General features: G+C 32.0%; 1 protein-coding gene across 1 annotated transcript; it reads right to left on the bottom strand.

The window, feature by feature from the left end:
- Window positions 1-51: 51 nt before the first annotated feature.
- On the bottom strand, window positions 52-24518 carry LOC136977982 (cilia- and flagella-associated protein 58-like). The gene is made up of 16 exons (XM_067273603.1): window positions 24338-24518; window positions 24203-24272; window positions 11692-11895; window positions 10626-10759; window positions 10400-10556; window positions 10072-10266; window positions 9866-10003; window positions 9630-9789; window positions 5732-5814; window positions 5410-5601; window positions 4667-4828; window positions 3419-3706; window positions 2989-3324; window positions 670-897; window positions 239-372; window positions 52-169 (listed from the first exon to the last, which is right to left on the bottom strand). The coding sequence occupies exons 1-16, from the start codon at window positions 24424-24426 to the stop codon at window positions 76-78; spliced, it is 2664 nt and encodes an 887-aa protein (XP_067129704.1). The 5' UTR covers window positions 24427-24518; the 3' UTR covers window positions 52-75.
- Window positions 24519-27256: the final 2738 nt, after the last annotated feature.

Below are 27256 nucleotides of genomic sequence, written 5' to 3'. Positions count from 1 at the left end.
GAGAGATATTATTTATATATTATATATTTCATTTTATTAAAATATGACTAGAAAATTCAGTTACATAAAATTTTATTAATATGCTGTTTCATCTGTTTCAATTATGGGTGGTAATTGCAAAACATCAGAGTTACTAGCTATACAAGAATAATTGCTATCTTGTTGCTCTCTGGAATTAATTAAAAATTAATATAAAATATTAAATAATTAAAATAAGATGATATAGTATAAAACTAACGTGTTAAAATCGGAAGATTTCTTTTTTAACCATATCTTCACTTTTAATTTTTTCAATTGATTTCTTAATTCATCATTTTCTTGTTTTTCTTTTTCATATTTTATATATAAATGATCCCTTTCAACACTTAATGACTATAATTAAATAAATCATTTAATTAATTAAAACAGTTTAAGATTGTGAATTTATTGTTAAAATTATAATTTTAATAACAATTAGTCATGCAATAAATTTTACTTCCGAATTGATTCACTGAAAAATTTAAGAATGAATTATTTCAAATCCTTACAAAGTTTTTAATCTCAAGATCTGTAAAATGTTATTGCAAGATAAACCAACTTACATTGAATTATAAACTGATTACTATTTAATTTATATATGAAGCTAAAGCAGACAATTGGAAAAAAAAAAATTATAAAGAAGTTCCTAACCTTTATCTCATCAGATTTTTGTTTGAGTAAAATTTGATTTTCTTCTAATTTTTGTTTTAATTCTGTCAAATCAAACTGTCTTAAAGCAAATGTTTTCATTTCTTGAAACAGTCTATTTTTCTCCTTAATGTTTACATTATAATTTGTTATTTCGTTGTTTTCGGATACCAGTTGTTGCTTTAGAGTCTGGTTCATTTTGATAAGCGCATAATTTTCAGGGTCATTATCCTGTTTATAAAATTATGATTAAAACAAAAAAATATGTTAGACTTAAAATATACTAGTACAAATTAATCTAAGAATAAAATAACAGTATAAGTTAAATTAAAATGATCTAGCATCAGAAATTACATTTTCTTTAAAAGTTTTTTAATGACTATATTTCAATAAATCACTAGTTCTCAGACTGTTAAACCAGAGGTTTTCAAACTATGGTCTATGACCACATGATGGTGTAGAAGCATGTGTTCAAGCTATGGTCTATGGACTGCAAGTATAAGTATAACTTAAATACCATATAATTGCTAATATTATTTACCATCATTTTATAGAAAGGAAATTAAATGTGGAAAAATTAGGTAAAATATATTGTAATTTCAAAGTAAAGAACACTAATTTATGGTGATTATTATTTTTGAGAAAAGTAATGTATTAAATACAGAAAAATTATAATAAAATTATGATTATCTACAGCATTTAATAACTATCATGTAATAATTGTTTTCATGTCAAACTTGAAAATTTGAAGTTCTAGACTTGAAAGTTGTCATGAAATTTCTATACATGAAAGTCATAATTTGAAAATTAATCTTCACAAACAATTTATTGATGCTTGAGGATAAGACTTGTTTTTATTACCATCATTGCTTAGAAAATAGATTCTCATAGATATCTATGAGAATCTATGTTCAAGATATGTTCAAAAACTAGAATTCACATTTTTAAATAATTACTTTTGGTTACCATTGAAAATTTCATAAAAGAAAGACATAAAAAAAGAATAATAAAAGAATAACATACTGCTATAAATGATTTAAAATGTAAAAAAATATTGTGTCCAATAGTGAAAATGCAAATATTTTTATAAGATTCTACAGATCTTTCATTGTCTTAAATTATATCTTAAGCTCCATAATTATTAGTCTTTGGTTTGAATATTTAACACAAATAGTATTACGGGGTTTTTTAGAAAATATTTTGATGAGAGTGGTGAAATAAGAAAATGTCATATTTGACCAGTCTCATCAAAATATTTCATATTTTGATGCCAAATCAATTTACTTCGTACAATTATTACTATTGAATTATTTATATAATTTATAAAATACTTATATTAGATATGAATTTAAAGTATTAATTTAAATCCTTCTTCAAATAAAAGTCTTCAGTCTTATTATTATATACTAATAAATATATGAAAAATTATGTATAATAATATAAAATGCAATAAATTATTTCATCACATTATATAAGAGGTTTTTTCTAAAGATAAATGAATTTCTAAAATATGAAAAAATAAAGATGAATTACTGTATTATGAAAATTTATTTATTTATTCATCTGGCTGCAATATGAAAAAATTGTAGACCTATAAATTCTCACCATCGTCCGCCCGTCCGTCTTTCCTTAGTCTCGAGAAAGGAGTTAGATACATAAAAGATGAGACCATATATGGAAACCTTGGGCAGGAGGCCCCGATTAACTATATACGAACTTCCAACGCAAACTAGAAGTCATGTTATTTCAGTTCAAAAATTTTCCTCCGATAGGTGTTAGATGACTGACATGATTCCATTGTTAAAAGTATGAGTACAGGGGTAAGCCGCTACTAATTTGAAGTGGAGAACATATATTTTAAATTAAAAATTGCAGACCAGCATTGTGATCTGGGTCTCCTGCTCTAAAAATGTCTCGGATTTCATCTAACTCTGTTCTCGATGTTAAGGAAAGACGGCGGGACGACAGTGGGATTTATAGGTCTACAGTTTTTTTTAAATTGCAGCCTGATAAGTATAATAAGTCCTATTAATAGATTATAGTCATAATAGACTAATATAAAATTAACAGAAAATAATTTAATGAAATTATTTGAACATTTAACAAAAGGCAAGGACTCTCTGTAGCATCAACTATCAGTTGGTATCACCAGTTTTTGGGCTGCAATTTGAAAAAATGATATAACCTATAATGACACCTCTGTGCAAGAGAGGCACTCACTACACAATAGATATCTTATTTTCTCTATAAGGTGTTTTATTCCGTAAACAAGTTTTGAATATTTACTAATTTTTTCGATTTTTGTATTTTATTACATCTTACCTCCAAAATTCTCCATTGATGAATATTAGTTGGATTTTTCATGTGTTCTTCTAAAAGCATAGTTTTTTTTTGTTGTTCAGAGAGTCTTGTGCTGACTGAAATCAGTTCATGTCGTAGTTCGGAAATACTTAAACATTTATTTCTCATTTTTTCGTTTCTCTTTAGGGTATCAGTTAAGTTAGTTTTCATTATTGATATTTCTTCTTTTTGATTATTGTAATATTCTGTTTCTCTTTTTAATTCAAATGATTGGTTACTTAATTTTTCTTTCCAATTATTTATTTCCTTGTCCATTTGATCTAATTTCAATTCAACTATTTGTAATTCTCTCAAATTCTGTGTGAATAAAACAATTTTATGTATGATTTATTGAAATAAAGGGTAAAAGAAATTTTTTAATGTAAACAATAATATATAATCAAATATTCACTTGTTCTCTTTCTTTTTTGATTTCTGTCAAATCATTCTTTTTACTATTCAATTCATTAAGAAGCTTGTTATATTTATTTTTAAAAGATGATAATTTTTGCTGCATTTTTTCAGTGCTGTTGGTTTGATCATTGACTTCTTTTACTTTTAATTTTAATTCTGATTTTCTTTTCATTACTTCAGTTTTTTCTTGATCAAAGCTACCATGTTGAACATTAAGTTCTTTTTTTAATTTACAAATATATTCAGAAATGTGCTTTTCTTTTTTACGGTACTGTTCTAGTGTTGCCTGTGAAATGTATGCAAAATTGTTTTGTATAAATTATTGGTTGAATTTATTCTATAAATTTATATAATATAAATTTTTATTTTACTATTTTAGATAATTTAAACAATTCTACATGTAACATATTCAGTTATTGAGATCTGTGATGAAAAAGTTTGACCCCTATCAGGAATTTCTGTCTATATTTAAATTCAGAATTATGATCAGTTAATTAAAAATTGATTATGATCAATCTTTAATTAACACTTATTGTGCCAAATTAATTAATTATTGCATAAAAATATCCTTATAGTTTATGAAATTTTTTGGGCATTTCTGAATATTCCTGAGACTTCGTTACCTTATATAATTCTGATTGAAATGATTTGGTTTAGTGCCAATTTCGGAGGCAAAAAAATGGTGGCGCTAAATCGGAGTTTAACCGAATTTTATGTTATTCTCAAAGTATCGATACATATTTATTATAAGAACGAAAAACCTCTTTATTAAATTAATATTTATCTTGTTTTTAACTTTTTAAAGTTGATTTTAAAATTCTCAGTTATTCGATGTACGAATCATTTATAAAAGAGAATTAGTATTTCGGTCTGCCTATGAATTACGTAATGCAGATTCGGGTGGGTGGGAGAATTTACAAAAACGTTACGTGATGCAAGTGTCACAACCCTTGAGTAACAGAATGAATCATTTTTGTTTCTGAAATGTTGCATAGTAAACCGTAATGTTTATATTACTGATTTGTACGTTATACATACAATTAGTAAAGTAATGTAACGTACGGTGCTGTGTGTTATTCCTTAGTATAATTGAGGGTTGATGAGGATGTGCGTTACGTAATTTTTGGGATAGGTATGTGCAACGCGTTACGGGGGATAGAATGTATAAAAGTGTAAAAGTAGTGTTATGTAATTTATAGACTATCCATTTTTGTTAAAATGTAATGTATTTAATTTGCTTTTTTACCTTTGATTCCGAGTAATTTCTTAAATATTGATTCTTTTCTATGCTTAATTGTTCGCATTGTTTCTTAAGTTTAGCAGTTTCTTTTTCTTGGTCTTCGATTTCTTTGATTAGTTCTTGCTGCTTATATTCCATACTTTGAATTTGTCTGAATAATGTTTTAAGCTGTAAATATTATTAAAAAAATTAGTTTGATGATAAATAAATTTTTTAAAACCCGAATAGCTTTCATTTATAAAATTGTTTTCTGTAATATCAGTTAATTAAAATTGTGTATCGGTTAGAACAATAACAATTGAATATTAATTAATTTTACTGAAAAAATTTTATAATTAAATTTTTAGATATTGGTCAATGCATTAAGAGATACAGTACTTAATATAAGATTTACTTTATACAAAATATTTTTATATGAATTTTCTCAATAATTGTATATTTTGTATTAAGTGGTTTCAAATCGTGGAAAATAACTGACCCGCTTGTTTCGTAATTAGATACAATAACCCTAATGGTTTTACTATATAACGAATTTGGTAATGTAATTTTAATGTTTATTCATGTTAAGATCAGAAAATTTACAGTCTTATTTTTAATTTTAATCTTAATAAATACTGTAATATTAATTGCAAATTACAAAATTTAACCACATAAATTACTTTGACAAAAATCCAAGCCCATCAGTGATCGAATGGATAAAACTGAACACTTGTAGTTGGTACTTATTCTTAATTATCATAAATTAATACCTGTTTAACTAATGCGCAATTTTTTATATAAAAATCTGTTGTTTTCTTTTCATTTCTCTCTATTATTTTTTCTAATTTGTTATTTTCCTTTTTCACATCTTCAACGTTTTTTGTAATTGCTTGAACTTTTCTTTTACTGATTTTAAGAAGATTTTCTTGTAACTCTTTTTCTGCGTATATTTTTTGCAATTCCTAATAAAAAATAAAGAAATTTATATAAATTTTAAATATTATTTACTCGTTATTATATTAAAAAACATATAAAAACTATTCTAATTTTATATCAATTTTCATAAAATAATATTTAAAATATGATACTTACGTCTTTTTCAATGGATTGCTGTTTTGTCATATCTTGTACGATGTTCTCGAGTTCAGCAGCTGTATGTTTCATATTTGAAATATCTAATTGAATAAAAATAAATTAATTTTCCAAACGCACCTTATATATAGGGTTCCAATCACATTGTATATGTTAAAACGATGAAAAATATTTTAATGTTCTTTGCTATTAACTAAAATGACAATTAAATTGACTCCTGAACATAGATTGTAGGCTTGTATTGATAATGATGACAAACTTGTGGAAACTTGACCATATGTTTGATGTGACTAATTGTCACTCTGTTGCTCTGATGGATCTAGGTTCAAGTTCAGATCGTATTTACAGATATATTCATGAATGATCTACCCCTAGAAGTGATAGATAATACCCTAATACATTTTCTCTTTTTACACGGGCGCTCTAATGTGACTCTGTGGTTCCTTCAGGATGGAAAGAGTTTAGAAAAAAAAGAAAGAAAAAGAAAACTCTGAAACTGAACAAATATCATATTACATATAAATTGCGTATATATCCATTCTCTTTTCATTAAACACAATAGCCCCATGTACTGTGTCACCATTTTTATGGATCATTCTATTCAAGTTTTTAATTTCTGATTTCAGCCTGTATTTATTACGTTACACATTTAAAAATTATTTATTGAAAATGTACTTTTCATATATTCGATGACTGTAATATTTGAATGTTCTTCATTTTTAATCAGGTGAAATTGAGACTTTAGATTGTTTCAATATCTACACGAAGAATCTTGCAAAAATTTGAAAATAGATGCATTTTATACCTGATATATAAATTAAACGTATATAATTATATATAAATTTGCATTTATTTTATTAAACCATACGTATGTATACACTACATAGGGTGTCCAACAAGTCTGGAAACAGGAATTATGTTGATTTTTGTTTATTTTTTTACAGCTAAAGCATGACACTGAGTAAGGAGGAACGGTATTCGTTCCTCCTTATTCAGTGCCATGCTTTACCTGTAAAAGAGCAAAGATTAACATAACTCTTAAGCTTCCAGACTTATGAAACAAGATTGAAACTAATAATATTGAAAAAGTATACAATAATGCAGCCTTATATCAATATTCGTCCCTGCCATGTGCCATTTGCGTTCACTACGAGGTTTATGAAATGGTATTATTCATATCAAACTGTACCAGAATCAAATAGCGAACTGTTATGCTATTTTTGAAAGCTGAAGGCTGCATTACACTACAAATTTTTGTGCATACATGCTGCGATAGATCTCACTATGGAGAGTCATGCATGTCGCTACAAAAATCTTGTAAATGGGTTCGAAAGTCGAAGAAAGGCTGAAGAAACGTAGATAATCAGGTAAACGCATAGACTTTTGAACCAAACTTTTTGTAGCGACATGCACGACTTTCTATATTGTGCTTACATCCTGCGATGAATCATAATGCCTTCGGCTTACTGTTGGGTAAATTAGGCATTTGTAACAAGTTACGGTTTTATTTAAAACTAGCTGACCCGGCCACGCGTTGTTGTGGCTCAAAATGTATCTATTACAAATGTATAACACTTCCCCCGTGGGGGAATTTCAAAAAATCTTTTCTTAGTGTACATTCTCTTGACGTACCCTATTAAAACGCAATCAAAAACGCATCTAAAATAGTATAATAAAAGCCGAGTTTTTCACAGTAAGCCTTAATCCTGTCCCTTTCCCCTGCAAGGAAATATCGAAAAATCCATTTTTAGTGTATATTCTGTTGACGTAAACTATTAAAACGCAATCAAAAACCGCATGTAAAATAGTATAATAGAAGCCGAGTACTTCACGGTAAGCCTTAATTCCATCCATCTCCCCCCAGTAGGAATTTCGACATGTACTGTACATTATATAAAAACACGTGTGTATTCGAATGCAACGTTGTGTCAAAATTTCAAAGGAATCGGTAGGAACAAACAAACATTATATTTTATTTATATAGATAGATAGAAAATGATCTGCTTCAGTCCATTCTCACAGAAAAGCCAACTTAGGTCAAGGTCTATATAAGAAGGGACACGCGTGACCTACTTCTTGAGCCGCCATTTTGGGGTTTTTTGAGTGCATGTTTTAAGCAAACTTGTACGAGCAGTCAGTTTTATACGACATTAATTAAACTAAAATTGCACAAATCCAGTTATTTCCAGTCAAAAGTATAATTTCGGATGATTATGCAACCCCAAGTTTATGTAACTTTTCGATCAAATAGTTTAAAAGAAACAATCATCCATATCATTTGCTGTCGTAATTGAAACTAATTAAATAGGTGGTAAAACTGATGCAATTACGTATATAGTCACTTCGTAAAGTGATGCAATAACATCAAAGAAGATTTAAAGTATAATAAAGTATAATAAAGAATATACAATGAAGTTATCCAAAATTTTATTTTAAAGCATTTACCAACACAATATTAATGCATTAAAAAAATAAATACTAAACTAACGTTTAATTAATGAGCATTTTTGGTTTTACAAAGGCTTAAACGTGTTATTTTTCTAATTATATAAACTTTAACAAAAAAGAATAATATTAAACACAATTTAATGATATTTTTAACAGAGCTTATCTGTGACATAACTCCTTTCTCTGTAAACACACAGAAAGCTGTAAACTCCGTAAACCTATTGTTTAACGTTTTGAGTACGTATATACGTAATAATAGTCGACTCACGAGGAACCACGTGTTGTGAGCTCTATCGATAAGTCTCAAAATGGCCGCTGCCGCATAGAATCACGGGAGCGTGTCCTGACCTTATACAGACCTTGACTTAGGTCGTCGGAAGTTAGCGCCATCTGTTGGGCATAGAAGCCTTAATCCATATATAAATATATTTTTGGAAGGGGGAAATGGTGGTTTTCACATATGCCAGAAACCTTCGCGGGAGTGTATTAAACAACTTCCCGAAGTTTCATGGCAATTGGATAAATGGTGTGGTAATGCATGAAGGACAGACAACTGACAGACATACATTCGTTTTTATATATATAGATAACTGGAGAAAATTACAACTGTTATTTTATCGATAGATTCGTGCAATCATCGATGATTTCGTCTGGCATAGGGAAATTTCCATAAATTACTTAACGCTAAGGAACATCGCCTATATCAGCATTACGAAGCCTTACGCCAAATAGGGTGTTCTTTATGAGATTACTTTCCTACCAAAAAAATCTGTAAAGAACTTTCAGTTTTCCATATGATTACGAAAATTCAAATCAATTATGTTACCTATTAATAAACAGTAGCATCAAGATAAGTGGTTTGAATTTTCTTGTCAGTGCAACGTAAATTATCTGGTCAACTAAAATTGGTGATTCACATGCGCATATGTTAAAGATGGACAAAAATAGAACTAATTAAAATATTTTCCTCTAACAGGTGAGTATTACAACCCGACTCCTCAGTACTGAATAAACCCGTGCGTGTACATTTCAATTTTTAAACATTTTGAATGTGTGTAACCTATATCGTGCCCATTATGGGTTCGACCAGGCCCTCAGTAGAGGTGGCTAGATCATGAGAGACAGAACCGCCCATTAAATCTACTATATTCCCAACCCGGAACGAACAGGATTCCCCAAGTTGGCAGGATAGAAGACTAAGTAAGGTGTTATAAAATTTTTTTCTACAATCCGTTGTTCTGATTGTTTTCCAATTATTATAATTATGTGCTGGTACGAATTACGGCATATGTAACTTCGTACATATTTGAAATAAATGTTATTTATTTAGTATTGTTATTTTATAAACACGGTGAATATTTGAAAATAATCAAAATAATATATTTTCATTTAATGTAACTTTGCATTTTTATATTATATACTACTTGTAATTTCGAATTTAAAATTTTACCTTTTTCTAAATCATTGATTGTAGCATCATCATTATCGTTTTTCTTTTCGATTAACGCTATAGAATTTTCTAATTTTTGTATCTTTTTCTCTAATAAACCTTTCTCTTTTGCTTTCTTATGAAGTTGATCTTTATAATTTAATGAAAGTTCTTCTCTTTTCTTAAAATTATATTTGTAAATTTCAATAATTTTATTTAGTTTCATTTTCATTTTAAATTATTAAACATTTACAAACCTTGTATTCTGTAACGAGTTTTGCCAAATCATCTTGTAATTTTGCTATTGTGTTCTGATGTGCATTAAATATTTTTTTATCTTCTTCTAAAGTTGCATTTAATGCTTCATGTTTACTTTTTAAAATTTCGAGTTTCATCTGAAGTAAGAACAGGAGAAAACGTCATAAAATTAATTAATTAAGTTGAAGTTAATAATAATTTGTACCCTTTCTTGTTCTAATTCATTTTTTACTAAGTCCAGACTTTTCAAGTTCTCAGACAATTCATCTTTTATTGATTCAAATTTTTCTTTTTTTTCCTCAATTTCTTGCCTTAATGATTCGTCTTCCTTTTGTAATTTTTCATACGTGTTTTTCCCTTCAGAAACAGCATCTTTTGCTATTTCGATTTGATTATTTACCTTTAATAATTGTATAAAAATTAATAATTTACGAATTTATTTATTACGGTAAATCTGTCTAAAGCGAAACCTGAATAAATGGGAAAAATTCGGACCGGTTTATAGAGATTTTACTGTATTAAAATAAACTAACCATTTCTATTTTAGAGTCTAGTTTTTCCATTTCATGTTTGAGAGATGATATTGTTTTAAGTTGATTTGAAATTTCTTCTTTCAGTTCAATTTCTTTATTTTTCATGTTTTTTATATGGTGGTTGAGGGAATCAATTTCGTGCTCTTCTTTTTTCAACCTGTCACAATAATTTCCATATTTTAAAATAATTTGAATTTTTAAATTTAATGAGTTATTTGCTTCATACTTTCTATTTATTTCTTTCGTTTCTTCTATATATTCTGCCGCAGTTTTTAATTTACTTAATGATGTGCCGCCTTCTTTCATTCGGAATAACTGATCTGCTAATATTTTTCCTTTATTTTGAGAAACTTCTAATTGCTAAAACGTATTAAAAAACAAAGAAAATCTTATTCAAGGTTAGGTTAATGAAAAATATGATGGATGAGAAGTAAGATAGTAATGTTTAATTAGTTTTTAACAATAAATATTACACAAACATTCTAATCTAGATTTGTTAATAAACACATAAAATATAATAATACATTTTGAATATTACATTAGTTTAAATATTAATTAAAAGTGCATATTTATATATTTAAACTACGGGGACTCCATAATGGGTTCGGCCAGGCCCACAATGGGGACAACAAGATGGTAAAGGACGGAGCTCGATATACCCAGGATAGACCGCCCATGAAAAATTCCTGAGGTTTTTGCACCCTTGGATTCGATTTCGGGTCCCTCAGAAGGGTAGGCTCGCCGTCTGGCCGCCTGTCCATCACTCATGTGACCTGGTACAAAGGTCCTCTTAGTGCCTATAGCATGGAAAAGGTTGAGTCTGACCCCTCTGGAGATGTGTTACGTGACCTCTATCTCCTCATTCCCTCCATCTTTAATCAACAAAATTTAATAGCATCAATGCCCCTTATACAAAAGTTACTATGCTAAATTTCGTTTCTTAATCTTTACACCATCCTGAGATATTAAACGAAATATACTCCAACACACACGCATATATACTGTACATACACATTCCGGATATCATTTTTTACTTTTTTGGGTTCAGAGGTGTCAAAACGTTACGATTCAAAAAACCTGGAAGGTCAAATGTGACACGATTACAATATTCTGTTATAACAGCCGGGAATGTAACCCATGTTACGTTAAAAAGCCAGGAATGTAACAAGAAAGTAAAAGTTTGAGATAGTTACAATTACTTCCAGTGCTATGTTATAACAGCCAGGAAAATAAAAATAGAAACGAAAATAGTTGAATGCAGTCAACAATTACATTAATATTACGAGAAATACCTTCTCTAATATTTGAATCTTCTCATTATCCTTTTCTCGAATTCTATGAAGTTCTTTTAAGCGTTCTTTCTTGGTTTCTATTAATGCTTTTAATTCCCGATTTTTGTTGAATAAGACAGTGTTATTGATTTTTAACATTTCTCTAGTATTAATTAGGGCCGTTTTCTCAGTATCCATTTCTTCAACGGTCATTTTAAAAGTATTCTATTAAATAGAAAATTCGTTTATAATTATTTCAAAATAATAAAATTATAATGGTTTGATATTTCTACATGATAATGCCATTTTAAAAAGCTATTTCCTTACACTCGTTATCCTAATTTGACTAATTATGAATTAAACAATAGTTGATTTGACTTAGTTTATTATTAATTTATAATAATATTTAACAATAGAGAGTAAAACACTTATGACTCATTTTAATTATAGTAAATCTGATGACGTTCTTTTAATTTCGATTCAAAGTACAATAATTGCTAAAATTAAAGCGAAATCTTATACTTGTTTAGAAAGTTTAAGAGATATTATAGTACGTATTGCAATTTACAGATTATACTATAGGAAAAAACAAATCACAATAAAACCGTAAAGAAGTAACTTCTAAACTTGATGGAGAGACATTAATGCATTACGTGGCATACGGGCGGCCTCATTTCGTCTATTATGAATACAATAGAGTCGGGTAGTGGGTGAGGAATGAGGAACTACGCATTGACCTGAATTTCCTCATGGGAGTACGATGATATCTCGAGAATATCCGGCTGACCTTTCAGATCAGTACAAGAATATTTTTATTTTATTCCTTAATGAATAATTTTAATTCGTTTAATGTTATTCACTATTCTTTTATGTAAAATTGTATATGCTATATTTACAAAAAAAAAAAAAAAAAAACACCTGAATTAAATGGTTATACGAAGTTAAATTAGAATAGCAATATGAATAAACAAGTTATAGTATTTTTCAGAGTAAGAATGGAGCTTATGTCTAGATCTTGAATATGTATCACTTCGCTGCTGTAGCTAAGCAGTAACTAGGATGCGATTTTGAACGACAAAGAGACTGTATACAATTGTATTATATTGTAGGAAAATAACAGTCTTAGACTGTTATTAATTTTAAGATTTTATAATTACCTTAATGATGAAATTTATGAATTATTAAATTACTAGCAGATAGGCCCGGCGTTGCTCGGGCAAAAGTAACGATAGCGAAGATTAAGATTATTACGTTATAGTCACAGAAGAAAAAGAGTAATTTCATCAACAAACTAAATATTTCTAAAGAAAGGTCGAATTTGAAAATCGAATGTTCTAATATTGTTCGATTTTCACGTGTTCTGATTATATTCACGTGTTTGACGTGTTCTGATTATATCGTTCGATTTTCATCGAATGTTCTAAAGAAGAAAAGTCGAGAAAAACCGAACTACAGTAGAGCGTCGATAAGTGGAACCAATTGGGGACTGGGGTCCTTCCAGTTAATGATTTGTTCCAGTTTCCGACTTTGTACGAAAAAATACATTAACCTGTCCGATGTTCAAATTTTTCTCCGTTGCGTGTCGCTTCGTGTTGAATTTTCGTCGATTTTAAACCTAACGAAAATTTTTATAATAATAATCGAGGCTATCGTATCGTTAAAAATTATTTCTGCATTTTGTACAGACAAAATAAATATATTAAAGAATATAAAAAACATGAAAATTATACTTTAGAAGTAAATTTAGTATCAAAAACATTCGATTCAGCACGACACAGTCCGACTGAAAATCGTTCCACTTTCCGGCCATTCCACTTACCGGCGTTCCACTTATCGATGCTCTACTGTAATCTGTTTAAATTTGAAAATCGAATATGTTCTAACATATTACTCTCTCTTCTTTTTTTTCCTCCAGCGCCCGTAAATCTTGCATGTCGCTTTCTCTTGTTCTCCATTGTTACTTAACACTTCCATTGTTGATGAAAGTGTTAAGCCTTAATCCTGTCCCTCTCCCCCGTGGAGAAGAATTTCGAAAAATCCCTTTTTAGTGTGCGTTCTCGTGACGTGCCCTAACTGAGTACCAAATTTCAGCTTTCAACTTCTAACCGTTTGGGCTCTGCGCTAATTATTATTATTATTATTATTTGTTGGGTTAAGTGAGATATACTCGGTTAACACCGGTGGCTGTGTACTATGCCGGACCAAAGTCAAAACATAGTAACCAAAACTGAAATTAAAGAAGTGTATCAGTGTGTGTGTCTGTATTCAGAAATTTTCTCACAATATGACATGTATTCAATATAGTGGCCTTCTGTAGTGTGATGTATGTGTTTCTATTCAATTGTAACGTGCCCAGACTTTTGTGTAGTGTGCGTGGTATGACACCTGTAGAAGAGAGAACAACAAGTACAATAAGCACCCTATCCATCCTCCACAGATGCCTTATTTCCTGGGCGAGTTCTGTGTACTTGCTAATTTTTTCAGTGCATGCGTTTTATATATTGTGAGTGTTTGGAATGGATATGTCTATAATGTATGTGATTTTATTGTGTTTGTCAATGAGTGTGATGTCTGGTCTGTTATGGTAAATTGTATTATCTGTGATTATGGCTCTGTCGTAGTACATTTTGTGCGTGTTGTTTTCCAATACAGTCTGTGGAATGTATTTGTAATATGGTTCGTGGATGTCTACTAATTTGTGTTTCCTTGCAAGCTCTTGATGTATTATATTTGCTACTTGATTATGTCTGTGTAAATAATCTGTCTGTGCCAAGAGCTTGCAACCAGAGGTGATGTGTTGTATAGTTTCTAACATGATGTGACATTTTCTGCATGTGTCATTTGTGAGTGTTGCATCTTTGAGTATGTGTTTTCTGTAGTTTTTAGTATTTATGACCTGATCCTGTATGGCGATCATGAATCCTTCCGTCTCCCCAAAGAGGCATCCCCGAGCTAACCAGCTGTTTGATGCAGTTTTGTCAACAAAATCCTGGGCCAGATCGTAAGGATGCCTGCCATGGAGTGCCTTTCGAGCCCACGATTGCTTAATGGTGTCTATGCCTTTTGTATGTTGTGTTGTGTCCATATGATGTGAGTGTAAGTTTAATGGTGTGTTATTTGAATCTGCTAGAGTTACTGCTTTATGTAATTGTGATGTTTCTTGTTTCTTGTAGAAAAACTCTCGCAGTGACTGTATTTGTTTGTAGTGAAGGTTAACTATGTCAATCAGGCCACGTCCGCCATCTTTACGTGGAAGGGTTAATCTTTCTGTGGCGGATTTAGGATGATGTTGTTTATGCTTAGTAAGTGTAGTTCTTGTTTTCCTTTGGAGTTGCTCAAGATCTGTGTGAGTCCAATGTATAACTCCAAAAGAATATGTGAGTACTGGAATGACATACGTGTTTATTGCTTTGACTGTGTGTTTTGCATTTAATTGTGTTCTGAGAATAGCATTTAACCTACTTTGGTATTCTTTAATTAATCTTTGCTTTATTTGTGTATGTTCTGTTAGTTTGGCCTGTTGGAATCCTAAATACTTGTAGAACTCACCCTCTTCCATGGATTCAATAACGTCTCCATTTCCAAGCGCAAAATCTTCTTTCTTCAGGATTCCTTTTTCTATGTGAACTGTTTTGCATTTATCTAGGCCAAATTCCATTTGTATGTCCTTGGTGTATGAATGTGTGATTTGTAGGAGTTGATGAAGTTGTTTTTGTGTGGATGCATAAAGTTTTATGTCATCCATGTACATGAGATGTGACAGTGTAAACTGTGTTGTTTTTTCGTGTCTGATATTGTAACCATATTGCGTGTTGTTTAACATGTTGGATAATGGATTCAAGGCTAAGCAGAACCAGAGAGGACTCAAGGAATCTCCTTGAAAAATTCCTCGCCTAATAAAGATTTGGTTTGTTTGTATGGAAGTGTTATGAACCCTGAGATGTAGTGTTGTTCTCCAGTGCTGCATAGTGTTTTGGAAGAATGTAATGAGTGATGGATGTATTTTGTACATGTGCAGAATATGTAGCAGCCAACTGTGTGGAACACTGTCGAATGCTTTTCTGTAGTCTATATATGCCATGTGTATGTTTCTGTGTTGTTTGTGTGCTTGCCGTAGAATGACTGAATCTATGAGTAACTGTTCTTTGCATCCCCTGTGATTTCTACGGCAACCTTTTTGTTGTTCCGTAAGAATGTCGTGTTTTCAATATGTTTGTATATTTTGTTTGCGATACAGGATGTCATTAATTTGTAGACTGTTGGAAGACATGTAATTGGTCTGTATTGTGTGGGGTCTGTGGTATTGTTGTTTTTAGGTTTCATGTAGGTGATGCCCTGAGTAAGAAAATTTGGCATGTCTTGTGGATTGATGATGATGTGTGTTAGGTGTTTAGCTAGTTCCTGGTGCAGTGATGTAAACTTTTTGTACCAGAAATTGTGAATGTTGTCTACACCAGGTGTCTTCCAGTTGTGTGCTCTGTTAACAGTGTATTGGAAATCATGTATGTTTATTTCAGCACAGGGCATAGTTTGTATGTTGTGCAAGTTTCTATTCTCCTCTTTGATCCAGCCTGCATCGGCATTGTGCGTGACAGCACTGGACCAAAGAGAAGACCAATAAGTTGCGAGTTCTTCTTCTGTTGGTGTGCCACTGTGCTGTGTATCAGTGTTTGCTTTGTTATTAATTTGTCTGTAAAAGAGTTTTTCATTGTTTGTAAATAATTTATTTTGTTGTTTTCGCAGTGTACATGTTTTGTATCGTTTGAGTCTACGTGCTTTGGCAGCAAGTTTTTGCTTTAGTGTATCAATGTATTCTGTAATGTGTGTGTTGTGATGTTCGTGTTTTGTGTGTGTTTTTATTTTCTTGAAAATGTTTTTGAGCTGTTTCCTTAATTTGGGTGTTATGTTGTTTTTAGTGTATTGTGTCAGCCTGCCTAATTGCTGTCTAATGTCATTTATTTGTGTTTCTATTCTTCTCTGCCAGGCAGGCTTGTTATAGAATTGTGTTTTCTGTGTATTTGTCTGTGATTGTACTTTCAGTCCATGGTGTGTCACAACTGTGACTGCCCCAGCATAAACTAATGTATGAATGTCTGCAAGTGTAGAAATTGAATGAATGTAGTGTGGTAGTAAGTGAGTGTTTACATAATTTAGTGTTTTTCCTACTTCTTTTGACCTGTTGATTTTTGGTATTCGTGGTCGTTGTGTGGGATCTGTACCTTTATATTTAGTAAGTGTTTCCTGAAATATAAGTGAGAGCGTATTAACTAAATCCATGTCTATGTTATCAGTGATGGATGAGGAAGTGTCTGTAGTATCATTAGTGGTAATTGTTGTATGTGTGTTATTATCAATGCTTGTTGCTGGATTATCCTGACAGGTTATATGATCTTCATTAATGTTAGATGTTTCTGTCTGTTGATGTATTTGATCAGCAACCTGTTGTTTGATAAGTTCAAGTGTTGTTTGTGGAATAAGGTTGTTGTGTATAATTGTTCTTTTTTGATCAACAACCCTTTGTTCGGTGACAGTGAGATGAGGATACTGTTGTGTGAATCTATGGTGTAGTTGTTGTCTGTATGCTGTCATGTGTGTTTCGAGTTTTGTGATCGTGTAATAATTACGGATTATAAACTCGTTCATTTCTACTGTCCATTTCATCCGTTGGCGTGGTTTTCTAGCCTTTGTGGTCTGTGGATGCATTGCCACAGAAACACCAAGGCTGGGTTGGTTCCTCACATCTGTTGAGGGCATTGCAGTAGCCATGCTTGGGCCGGTGCTGCTTTCGCCACCGGTAACCAAGGGAGACTGTGACCTATTTTTCGAACGTGAGCCTCTGCCTAACCCACGAACGCGGACCTTGTTAACCCGGGCGACGTCCGAGCCGGTATCACACTTTGATCTAGTTATTACCATAATAAATATCTCCACAGAATGTGGGTGTGGTCACTCTTAGCTTCATTTCTCCCCATAGACCTTACTGGCATGGGTGTCCCTACCAGGAGCTGATGCTCCAGCCTGCATTGCCCTATGGATCAGTAAAATTACTGGGCTCTCCCACCACGACCAGGTGGTGACCACGGGAGAGTTATTATTATTATTATTATTATGTTGGGTTAAGTTAGATATACTCGGTTAACACCGGTGGCTAAGTACTATGCCGGACCAAAGTCAAGGCATAGTAACCAAAACAGAAATTAAAGAAGTGTATCAGTGTGTGTGTCTGTATTCAGGAATTTTCTCACAATATGACATGTATTCAATATAGTGGCCTTCTGTAGAGTGATGTATGTGTTTCTATTCAATTCTAATGTGCCCAGGCTTTTGTGTAGTGTGTGTGGTATGACACCTGTAGAGGAGAAAACAACAGGTACAATAAGCACCCTATCCATCCTCCACAGATGCCTTATTTCCTGGGCGAGTTCTGTGTACTTGCTAATTTTTTCAGTGCATGCATTTTGTATATTGTGAGTGTTTGGAATGGATATGTCTATAATGTATGTGATTTTATTGTGTTTGTCAATGAGTGTGATGTCTGGTCTGTTGTGGTAAATTGTTTTATCTGTGATTATGGCTCTGTCGTAGTACATTTTGTGCGTGTTGTTTTCCAATACTGTCTGTGGAATGTATTTGTAGTATGGTTCGTGGATGTCTGCTAATTTGTGTTTCTTTGCAAGCTCTTGGTGTATTATATTTGCTACTTGGTTATGTCTGTGTAAATAATCTGTCTGTGCCAAGAGCTTGCAACCAGAGGTGATGTGTTGTATAGTTTCTGGCATGATGTGACATTTTCTGCATGTGTCATTTGTGAGTGTTGCATCTTTGAGTATGTGTTTTCTGTAGTTTTTAGTATTTATGACCTGATCCTGTATGGCAATCATGAATCCTTCCGTCTCCCCAAAGAGGCATCCCCGAGCTAACCAGCTGTTTGACGCAGTTTTGTCAACAAAATCCTGGGCCAGATCGTAAGGATGCCTGCCATGGAGTGCCTTTCGAGCCCACGATTGCTTAATGGTGTCTATGCTTTTTATATGTTGTGTTGTGTCCATATGATGTGAGTGTAAGTTTAATGGTGTGTTATTCGAGTCTGCTAGAGTTACTGCTTTATGTAATTGTGATGTTTCTTGTTTTTTGTAGAAAAACTCTCGCAGTGACTGTATTTGTTTGTAGTGAAGGTTAACTATGTCAATCAGGCCACGTCCGCCATCTTTACGTGGAAGGGTTAATCTTTCTGTGGCGGATTTAGGATGATGTTGTTTATGCTTAGTAAGTGTTGTTCTTGTTTTCCTTTGGAGTTGCTCAAGATCAGTGTGAGTCCAATGTATAACTCCAAAAGAATATGTGAGTACTGGGATGACATATGTGTTTATTGCTTTAACTGTGTTCTGAGAATAGCATTTAACCTAGTTTGGTATTCTTTAATTAATCTTTGCTTTATTTGTGTATGTTCTGTTAGTTTGGCCTGTTGGAATCCTAAATACTTATAGAACTCGCCCTCTTCCATGGATTCAATAACGTCTCCATTTCCAAGTGCAAAATCTTCTTTCTTCAGGATTCCTTTTTCTATGTGAACTGTTTTGCATTTATCTAGGCCAAATTCTATTTGTATGTCCTTGGTGTATGAGTGTGTGATTTGTAGGAGTTGATAAAGTTGTTTTTGTGTGGATGCATAAAGTTTTATGTCATCCATGTACATGAGATGTGACAGTGTAAACTGTGTTGTTTTTTCATGTCTGATATTGTAACCATATTGCGTGTTGTTTAACATGTGGTGGTTCGTTGAGAAAGGGCTTGTAAATCCGCGAATGCACGTTACAAGTATAAACACAGAGACTGATACACAATTAAAAGTCTTTTTATTTCCCTTCCGGAACAAGGTTCTTTCCTTTTCTAATTTTACAAAGGATCTCAACTGGAACAACTTCACTGAGGAAGGGGGGCGCCACTTACTAAGAATCACACCCGCGCTCGTAACAAAAACTTTTTTTTTTTTTTTTTTTACACCCGACTTAAAAATAAACTTATATCTACCTTAAAACTAAAAAGGAAAGGGGAAACAGACAGATTTAGGAAAGAACGAAAGTGGATAGAAGTAGATGGAAGGTACCCGGGTCTACGATGATCGGTGTTTTCGCTGGAGTGTATTTTCGCAATGGCAGTCGCTTTCCTCTCTTTTTCTTGTTCGGCTGTCTGCCCTCGACGTCTTTCGATTACCTCGGTTTTGTGTCTATTTTCCCTTGGCCTCGACGGTCCTGTAGCCTCCTTTCGACTTTTTTCGTTCCTGGTCGATCGCTGGCTCACACTTCCGTCCTTCTTGAGGTCCAGTAGAAAAGTGTCCCTTGATCACCACTTAGCCTTCAGGGCGTACTCGCCTTCTTTTGTTCTTACTTAGGAGGGGTAATCCTGCCCTCCAGCAATAACAGTCAGGTTATTTAGACAAAGGAGAAAGGAACGGAAATAAGAGAATAGAATGAAGGAAGAAGGAAGATAGAAAATATATATATATATATATATGTATTTACAACTTATGAATTAAACAAAAATATACAAGAAAACAATATGGCTGACGGCCACAAACATGTTGGATAATGGGTTCAGGGCTAAGCAGAACCAGAGAGGACTCAAGGAATCTCCTTGAAAAATTCCTCGCCTAATAAAAATTTGGTTTGTTTGTATGGAAGTGTTACTAACCCTGAGATGTAGTGTTGTTCTCCAGTGCTGCATAGTGTTTTGAAAGAATGCAATGAGTGATGGATGTATTTTGTACATATGTAGAATATGTAGCAGCCAACTGTGTGGAACACTGTCGAATGCTTTTCTGTAGTCTATATAAGCCATGTGTATGTTTCTGTGTTGTTTGTGTGCTTGCCGTAGAATGACTGAATCTATGAGTAACTGTTCTTTGCATCCCTTGTGATTTCTACGGCAACCTTTTTGTTGTTCTGTTAGAATGTCGTGTTCTTCAATATGTTTGTATATTTTGTTTGCGATACAGGATGTGAATAATTTGTACAGTGTAGGGAGACATGTAATTGGTCTGTATTGTGTGGGGTCTGTGGTATTGTTGTTTTTAGGTTTCATGTAGGTGATGCCCTGAGTAAGAAAATTTGGCATGTCCTGTGGATTGATGATAATGTGTGTTAGGTGTTTAGCTAGTTCCTGGTGCAGTGATGTAAACTTTTTGTACCAGAAATATTATTATTATTATTATCATTATGATTATTATTATTATCAACTCGTCTCGATTATATATGTATAGATTTATTATTTTTGTTATTGAAATCTATATATATAATCGAGACGAGTTGATAATAATAATAATAATAATCAGCACAGAGCCCAAACGTTTAGGAGTTGAAAGTTGAAATTTGGTACACAGTTAGGGTACGTCACGAGGACGCACGCTAAAAGGGATTTTTCGAAATTCCTCCCCACAGGGGAGAGGGACAGGATTAAGTCTTAACACTTCCATCAACAATGGAAATGTTAAGTAACAATAGAAGTTTCAACATTGGAAGCGTTAAGAATGGAAGAGTCAACAATGGAACTGTTACGTAACAATGGAAATGTTAAGAGCACAAACGGTTAGGACTTGAAAGTTGAAATTTGTTACATAGTTAGGGTACGTCACGAGAACGCACCCTAAGAAGGGATTTTTCGAAATTCCTTCCCACGGGGGAAAGGGACAGGATAAAGTGTTACGTAACAATGAAAGTGTTAAGAGAAAGCGACGTGCAAGACGCAGATGCAGTTTTTTTTCGTTTTTGCGGGAAATCGAACATATTTTTAGACCTATCTAAAAATTCTGTAATTAGTCTGGAAACAGGGAGGACCCAATTCTTGCATTCTGTGAAAACGGGTAAGGTTGACTATAACGTAATAATCTTAATATTCGCTAAAACGGTTAGGAGTTGAAAGTTGAAATTTGGTGCACAGTTACGGTACCAAAGTGTTAAGTAACAATGGAAGTGTTAAGTAACAATGGAGAACAAGAGAAAGCGACGTGCAAGATTTACGGGCGCTGGAAAAAAAAAGAAAAAAGAAAAAGATTAATATGTTGGAACATATTCGATTTTCAAATTTAAACAGATTAGTTCGGTTTTTCTCGACCTTTCTTTAGAACATTCGATGAAAATCGGAGGATATAATCAGAACACGTCGTGAAAATCGAACAATATTAGAACATTCGATTTTCAAATTCGACCTTTCGTTAGAAAAACTTAGTTCGTTGATGAAATTACTCTTTTTTTGTGACTATAATGTAATAATCTCAATCTTCGCTATCGTTACTTTTGCCCGAGCAACGCCGGGCCTACCTGCTAGTTGTATAATATTTTAAAAATAACAAACGGATTTTCCTATTGTTCGTTCGTTTTCTGATGATAATCACTAACAAGTAGAAGAGAGTGCCATTCGCAAATGCATTTTCATTGTCTTCATAGACAAAAATTAAGTGTTTTCCACTTTGATTTTTTTAATCCATTTGACAACCCGCAAAGAAATGCATCTTGATAAGACTTCGCAGTTCTGTCTTTCTAGCGTTTGGAGACCGTATGATCAGCATTAATGAATGAAAATTCGGATGCTTTTGACAATATTGACGGATTGTTCTTAAGTAACGATACTTCCATGTGATTACTTCGGTTGATTCTTTCCGTTTTGAATTCCGGTTTTGACGATCAAACACAAATCCAATTTAGTTCAATACACGATGTAAATTTGACTTATTAATATTTGGTAAATTGGGATTGTCATTTATTTCACGAAAAATGAATTTAATGAAAGACTCGTTTCTAAAGAAGAATTGATGAATTGTACTTCTAATGGTCACGCAGACAAACTCATCACTCGTCTTTTCATCATGTGAAAATCTTTTTAACCGGCGACGTCACCCTTTCATCTGTTGACCACCGTTTTTCAGAGCAGAGAAAATACGTTTGAAACTGACACACCAATCAGAGCTGGCCGTATTCTGAGGCCCTATTCTGGTCATCGTCTCTCGTCTTTCACAAGCCGGTCGCTGATTGGCTAATCATTTGTTTACGTCTAGAGAGATCATCGCGTCTCTCTAAACGCGATTCTGGACACTTTTTCTCTCTTAGCTTCTCTCGTTTATCAGAGACGAGCGGATAGTTGTCTTTCGATCAGTCTTTCGTCTTTCGCCTCGATTTCGTTATATCCAATATGGACGACTCGATGTTACTCGTGCTGTACAATCGTATTAGAGAACGTTCTCTATCTCGGCAAAAAATATTTCGAGAGAGAAAACGCTTCTGGTTTTTTTCCAGTACCTACACAGATTCCTTTTTTTTAATTATCCTACATCAATTACTGAACTATCAAATATGATATTAATCTTACTTAGATAGTTAAGGAGAAATTAGATGGTAATATTTCGAAAAATATCTAAGTACGCACGCTTTTCTAACTTAGGTTATTAAAATTTTTATTTGTTAAGAGACAAATTGACATTACAATCTGTAAAAACGTTATAAAACAAATAACATAACTGTGTCAAAATTACGTGCTTTATTTGAACATGTGCTTTCCTTGCCACGTGATCTATGAGATGCATTTTCGAAAATTTTACAATTTCATTGGCTAAAATTCTATACCGTGTTGCGCGCGCAGATAACCCGAACATGTATAATCAACCGAATAGAATCGTGACGTCAACGACAAAGACGAGATCGTTTCGAACGACCAGAATCGTCATTTTGTGTGAGAGACGAATTTCGTCTTTCGCTTTGACGTCAATCGTCGGTAAAAGAAGAGACGAAAGATAAGTGACTAGAATATGGCCCTGTGATATTCTGGCTTTTCAACTGACAAAAATTGATTTTGTTATTGCAACTGAGCGCATATTTTTAAGAAGTATTTCTTTGGTTGTCCTCGTAAACTTTGCCTTTTCTTATTACATTTGAAATAAAATTCAGATAATTTGTGATCCATCATTTTCTATTGATTCGAAGAATGCCAGAAACTCGAGAATAGAAGAAAGTTTAACAAATTAGTACAGAATTAAAAAAAGAAAAACTTGGAAAATTCAAGCATCGCTTCATATGACGTCATGCGACGTTTCTTGTTGTTTTATAGGCAAATCTCAAATTTCCTGCAAAAGTGTCGGAAATTTTAAATAAATTATAACAGTTTAAACGTATAATTTCTAATATACAGTATGTTCTATTTCGTGCTGAATACAAAACTATTGTCTCTCGCGTATGTAGACTAATGAACAGCGATTGTATTCTTAAGAAAGTCTACATTACTCCTTGAATTAAGGAAGAAACAATTTACAATTTTTAACATTTGATAACATTGACACATGAATAAGTAGTAAATATTGAGGAGAGTGCCTTTATACTTAATACTTATGCCTAGGTAGACCTTTATCTTCCACTCTAGAATGTAAAAATTATAATGAGTCTCCATTATAACACTAAATAATATAGTGTGTGATAAGTCTCCCCCATAGAGCCGAAAATTATTTTAACAATGTATAATCAAGTAATAAGAAGAGAGAAATGCTTACCTTTTCAATATTTGATTTATCTATTTCAATTTTTTCCTCTTCATCTTGACTTTTTTCAAATTTACTCTCACTATTGTAAATATAATTATAAATATTATTCTAAAACGTTAATTTGTTTGTTGTAATGATACTTACACAATTGAATCAACTGGAGGAATTATTACTGTTTTAAACTCTTTCAAATTACTTTCAGATTGTTTTTTCTTAACGGCTTTACTACTCATTTTCTTAAAAATGTAACAAATTATGTAAATAAGTTTTTAGCAAATTAAATTAAGCAAAACGAAAACTGCTCTTCGAACAACGAATACGATATTTTTAAATTTCGAATTAGAATTAACGAATTCGAATTTACGTCATAACGTATTGAAATAGTTTCAATAAAGTTTGCAAATTTTAACGAAGCTTATTTAAACCTACTAATGTATTTTATAGTAATATTCTTCAGATGCATTTTGATACAACTATTATTATTTGATGATCACTGCTTATAAATATACTTTTTACTTTACAGAATTTTTCTTGAGGTTCATGCATTTTTTTGAAGTAATCTCTTTGGTTCAGTAATTCATTCATTTATTAAAGTTTTTAAAAACAGTCTTTGAATGTTTTATATTTTATAACAGTCTATCAAGAAAATAATTGATTTTTTAAATATATTAAAGGAATTAACACTAAATCATCCTGATCTTCTTCCGTCAATGGCGGGTTGAGTCTTCCATGACTTCAAAAACGTTTTCCAAATATCCTTTCTTGATTGCAAGGTGATTTTACCTGTGAGGCTGGATCTCTCCCAAATTGAAGAGAGGTTTCAAACCTATCTTCAATTTGGAAGAGGGGAGATCCAGCTCCTACCAGGCGCGTCCTTCGTGTGTATGATGAAGGAAGCCCTATTGGGTTACTCTGAATTAAAAAAATAATAATATGAAGAAGTCTTGGATGAAATTCTAAAATGCCATTTCCAGAGACACAAAAACCCAAATAAAACTTTAAAAAGAAGTAAGATTTGGAAAAATAGAAAGTGAATTAAATCGCGTTAGTAGTTACAAGTTCTTAAGTAGGTGAAGTAGATCTTTACCTTAATACATTAACGAGGAGACACTTTGACCCTTTTTGTAAATCTAGATTTCAAATTTTCTTAGTAAACATGAAATCTATTTTAAATATCTATATAAAAATGTAAATTTTTCTCTTCTATACAGCATATATAATTCAATACGACGTTCGTAGAAAAGATTAAAATTTATTTTCGTTTTGTTTGCTGAAAGTATGTCAGGTCTCAAGTTCTTCGTAACAGATTAGCCTGTCAGTTAAATAAATTATTATTAAAAGAAATTTAACTCAAATTTTTATGGGAAATGTTAGTAATTTAAAAAGAAATTTCTAATAAAAACTATTTGCTAAAACTTGATTAGCAAACCATGAAGGATCTGGATTGGAATTCGATTCAGACCAAAGTTTTCATGGATAAGTCAGATCGGGCTTTGTTCCCTATTTTCACCTGTACTACCTGATTAATTGTAATCGGATAAACAAATAACTTATAAAATCAAGACATTCAGATAACTCATTACAGTCTCGCGCAACAAATCCAAATTTGCCTGTTATGGTTATATACAGTCGATAATTATATTTTTATTACCTTTAAATTATTTAAAAAATAGGCCAATATTCTTAAAATTATCAACAGATATTGTATAAACATAGAACTTAATGTTTTGGATAAATTATTTCGTAAAATATTATAAAACATAATTTTAAAATTAATAAATCAGAAATCCAAATATACAATAGGCCTATATGTAGATAATGTATTTTTTTTTTTTTAAGAATAAAATGCTAGATCTTATACTATTAGAAATATCACATAAATTTATTACTGTATTTTACTACAGAAATTATATAAGTTTTTGGACTCCAGTATGTTGCCTTTCATTTTTAATTGAGAGCATCATAGATAGGACCGTGTGAATCTTGTTATAGAGCCCAGAGTTAGAGAGGGCCCCTTTTGTCATTTTTTTTTGTAGAAATGAAATAAAAACACAGAATGTTTCTTTATTAAATTAATAAGATCAGTCTTAAACAATTAATTAAATTAATATTATTTTTTTAACAAAAAATAATATTAATTTATAGGACTAAGAACTACTACAGACCTGTAAGTTTTCTTTGGGTCATGAAAAGGAAAAATTCCTAGCTCTCTCCTCTCAACGGCTCTGATCGTAGGCATTAATAAAATTGGTATATTTAGCAAATATATGAATTACATTCTTTTAGCTAATAACCGACCGAATAATTGGTTTCGATTACCTTCGACCAAAAATTACCTCTTTGTCAAAATAATCGGCTTCGGAGAAAATCAGACCGAAGGCCCATTTAAGGCATAAATGGCTAATTGCTATTGCTTGCGCGCGCACGGTAATGGCCCTTGACGCATTCCAATTTTGTGTATATAAAATTAAAAAGCATAACTAAGTGATGTATGATTGTTTATTCAAGTAGAATAGTTTATTTATTCTTCATTAGACAAAATAATAATCTGTGTTATGAAAATATTAGACATGATTTTTCGTAAAGAGAAAGAAATACAGACACCTTAAACAAAACGAATGTTGTAATTGCGCCTTCAACTTCAGAATCTCAAACACAAGACACTAAAATCTGAATCAACAGATTTTGAAATACTATTTTTAAATATGTCTTTCTTACAAGAAATGCCAATATCTTTCATCACTGATCTTCAAACCCTTGTTACTACTAGAAAAATGTATCCACAAAATATTTACCTGCTCCTCAGACTAGTGTTGCGATTAAGCAATGGTTCAGTTCTGCTGGACAAATTATAGTGGTAGAAGAACTAATTTACATGGCGATAAACTTCCTATTTTAATTAATATATATGTTAGGCTCAAAGACCGAAATCGCTCATTGGGCGAAAAAAAGACCACAACGCGTTGTGGCTAACTCAAAACGACCACAAAGCGTCGTGTTGTGGCTTTCATGATATTTGACCACTACGCGTTGTGGTGATTAAGAAAAGCCATAACGTGTTCT

This window comes from Centruroides vittatus, unplaced genomic scaffold (assembly GCF_030686945.1).
Source record: "Centruroides vittatus isolate TY-2023 unplaced genomic scaffold, ASM3068694v2 contig_484, whole genome shotgun sequence".
In the NCBI taxonomy this organism is placed as follows: Eukaryota; Metazoa; Arthropoda; class Arachnida; order Scorpiones; family Buthidae; genus Centruroides; species Centruroides vittatus.
Note: the sequence above shows the minus strand (reverse complement) of the source record. Positions and strands in the feature narration are given on the sequence as shown.

Excerpts from the sequence above, each read along its gene's own strand:
- LOC136977982 (XM_067273603.1), bottom strand. The coding sequence starts at position 24,426 with ATGAGTAGTAAAGCCGTTAAGAAAAAACAATCTGAAAGTAATTTGAAA. Across the intron at positions 24,273-24,337 it reads CCTCCAGTTGATTCAATTGT|TGAGAGTAAATTTGAAAAAA; the intron begins GTAAGTATCATT and ends TATTTACAATAG. Across the intron at positions 3,325-3,418 it reads TCAAAAAAGAAAGAGAACAA|AATTTGAGAGAATTACAAAT; the intron begins GTGAATATTTGA and ends TTATTCACACAG.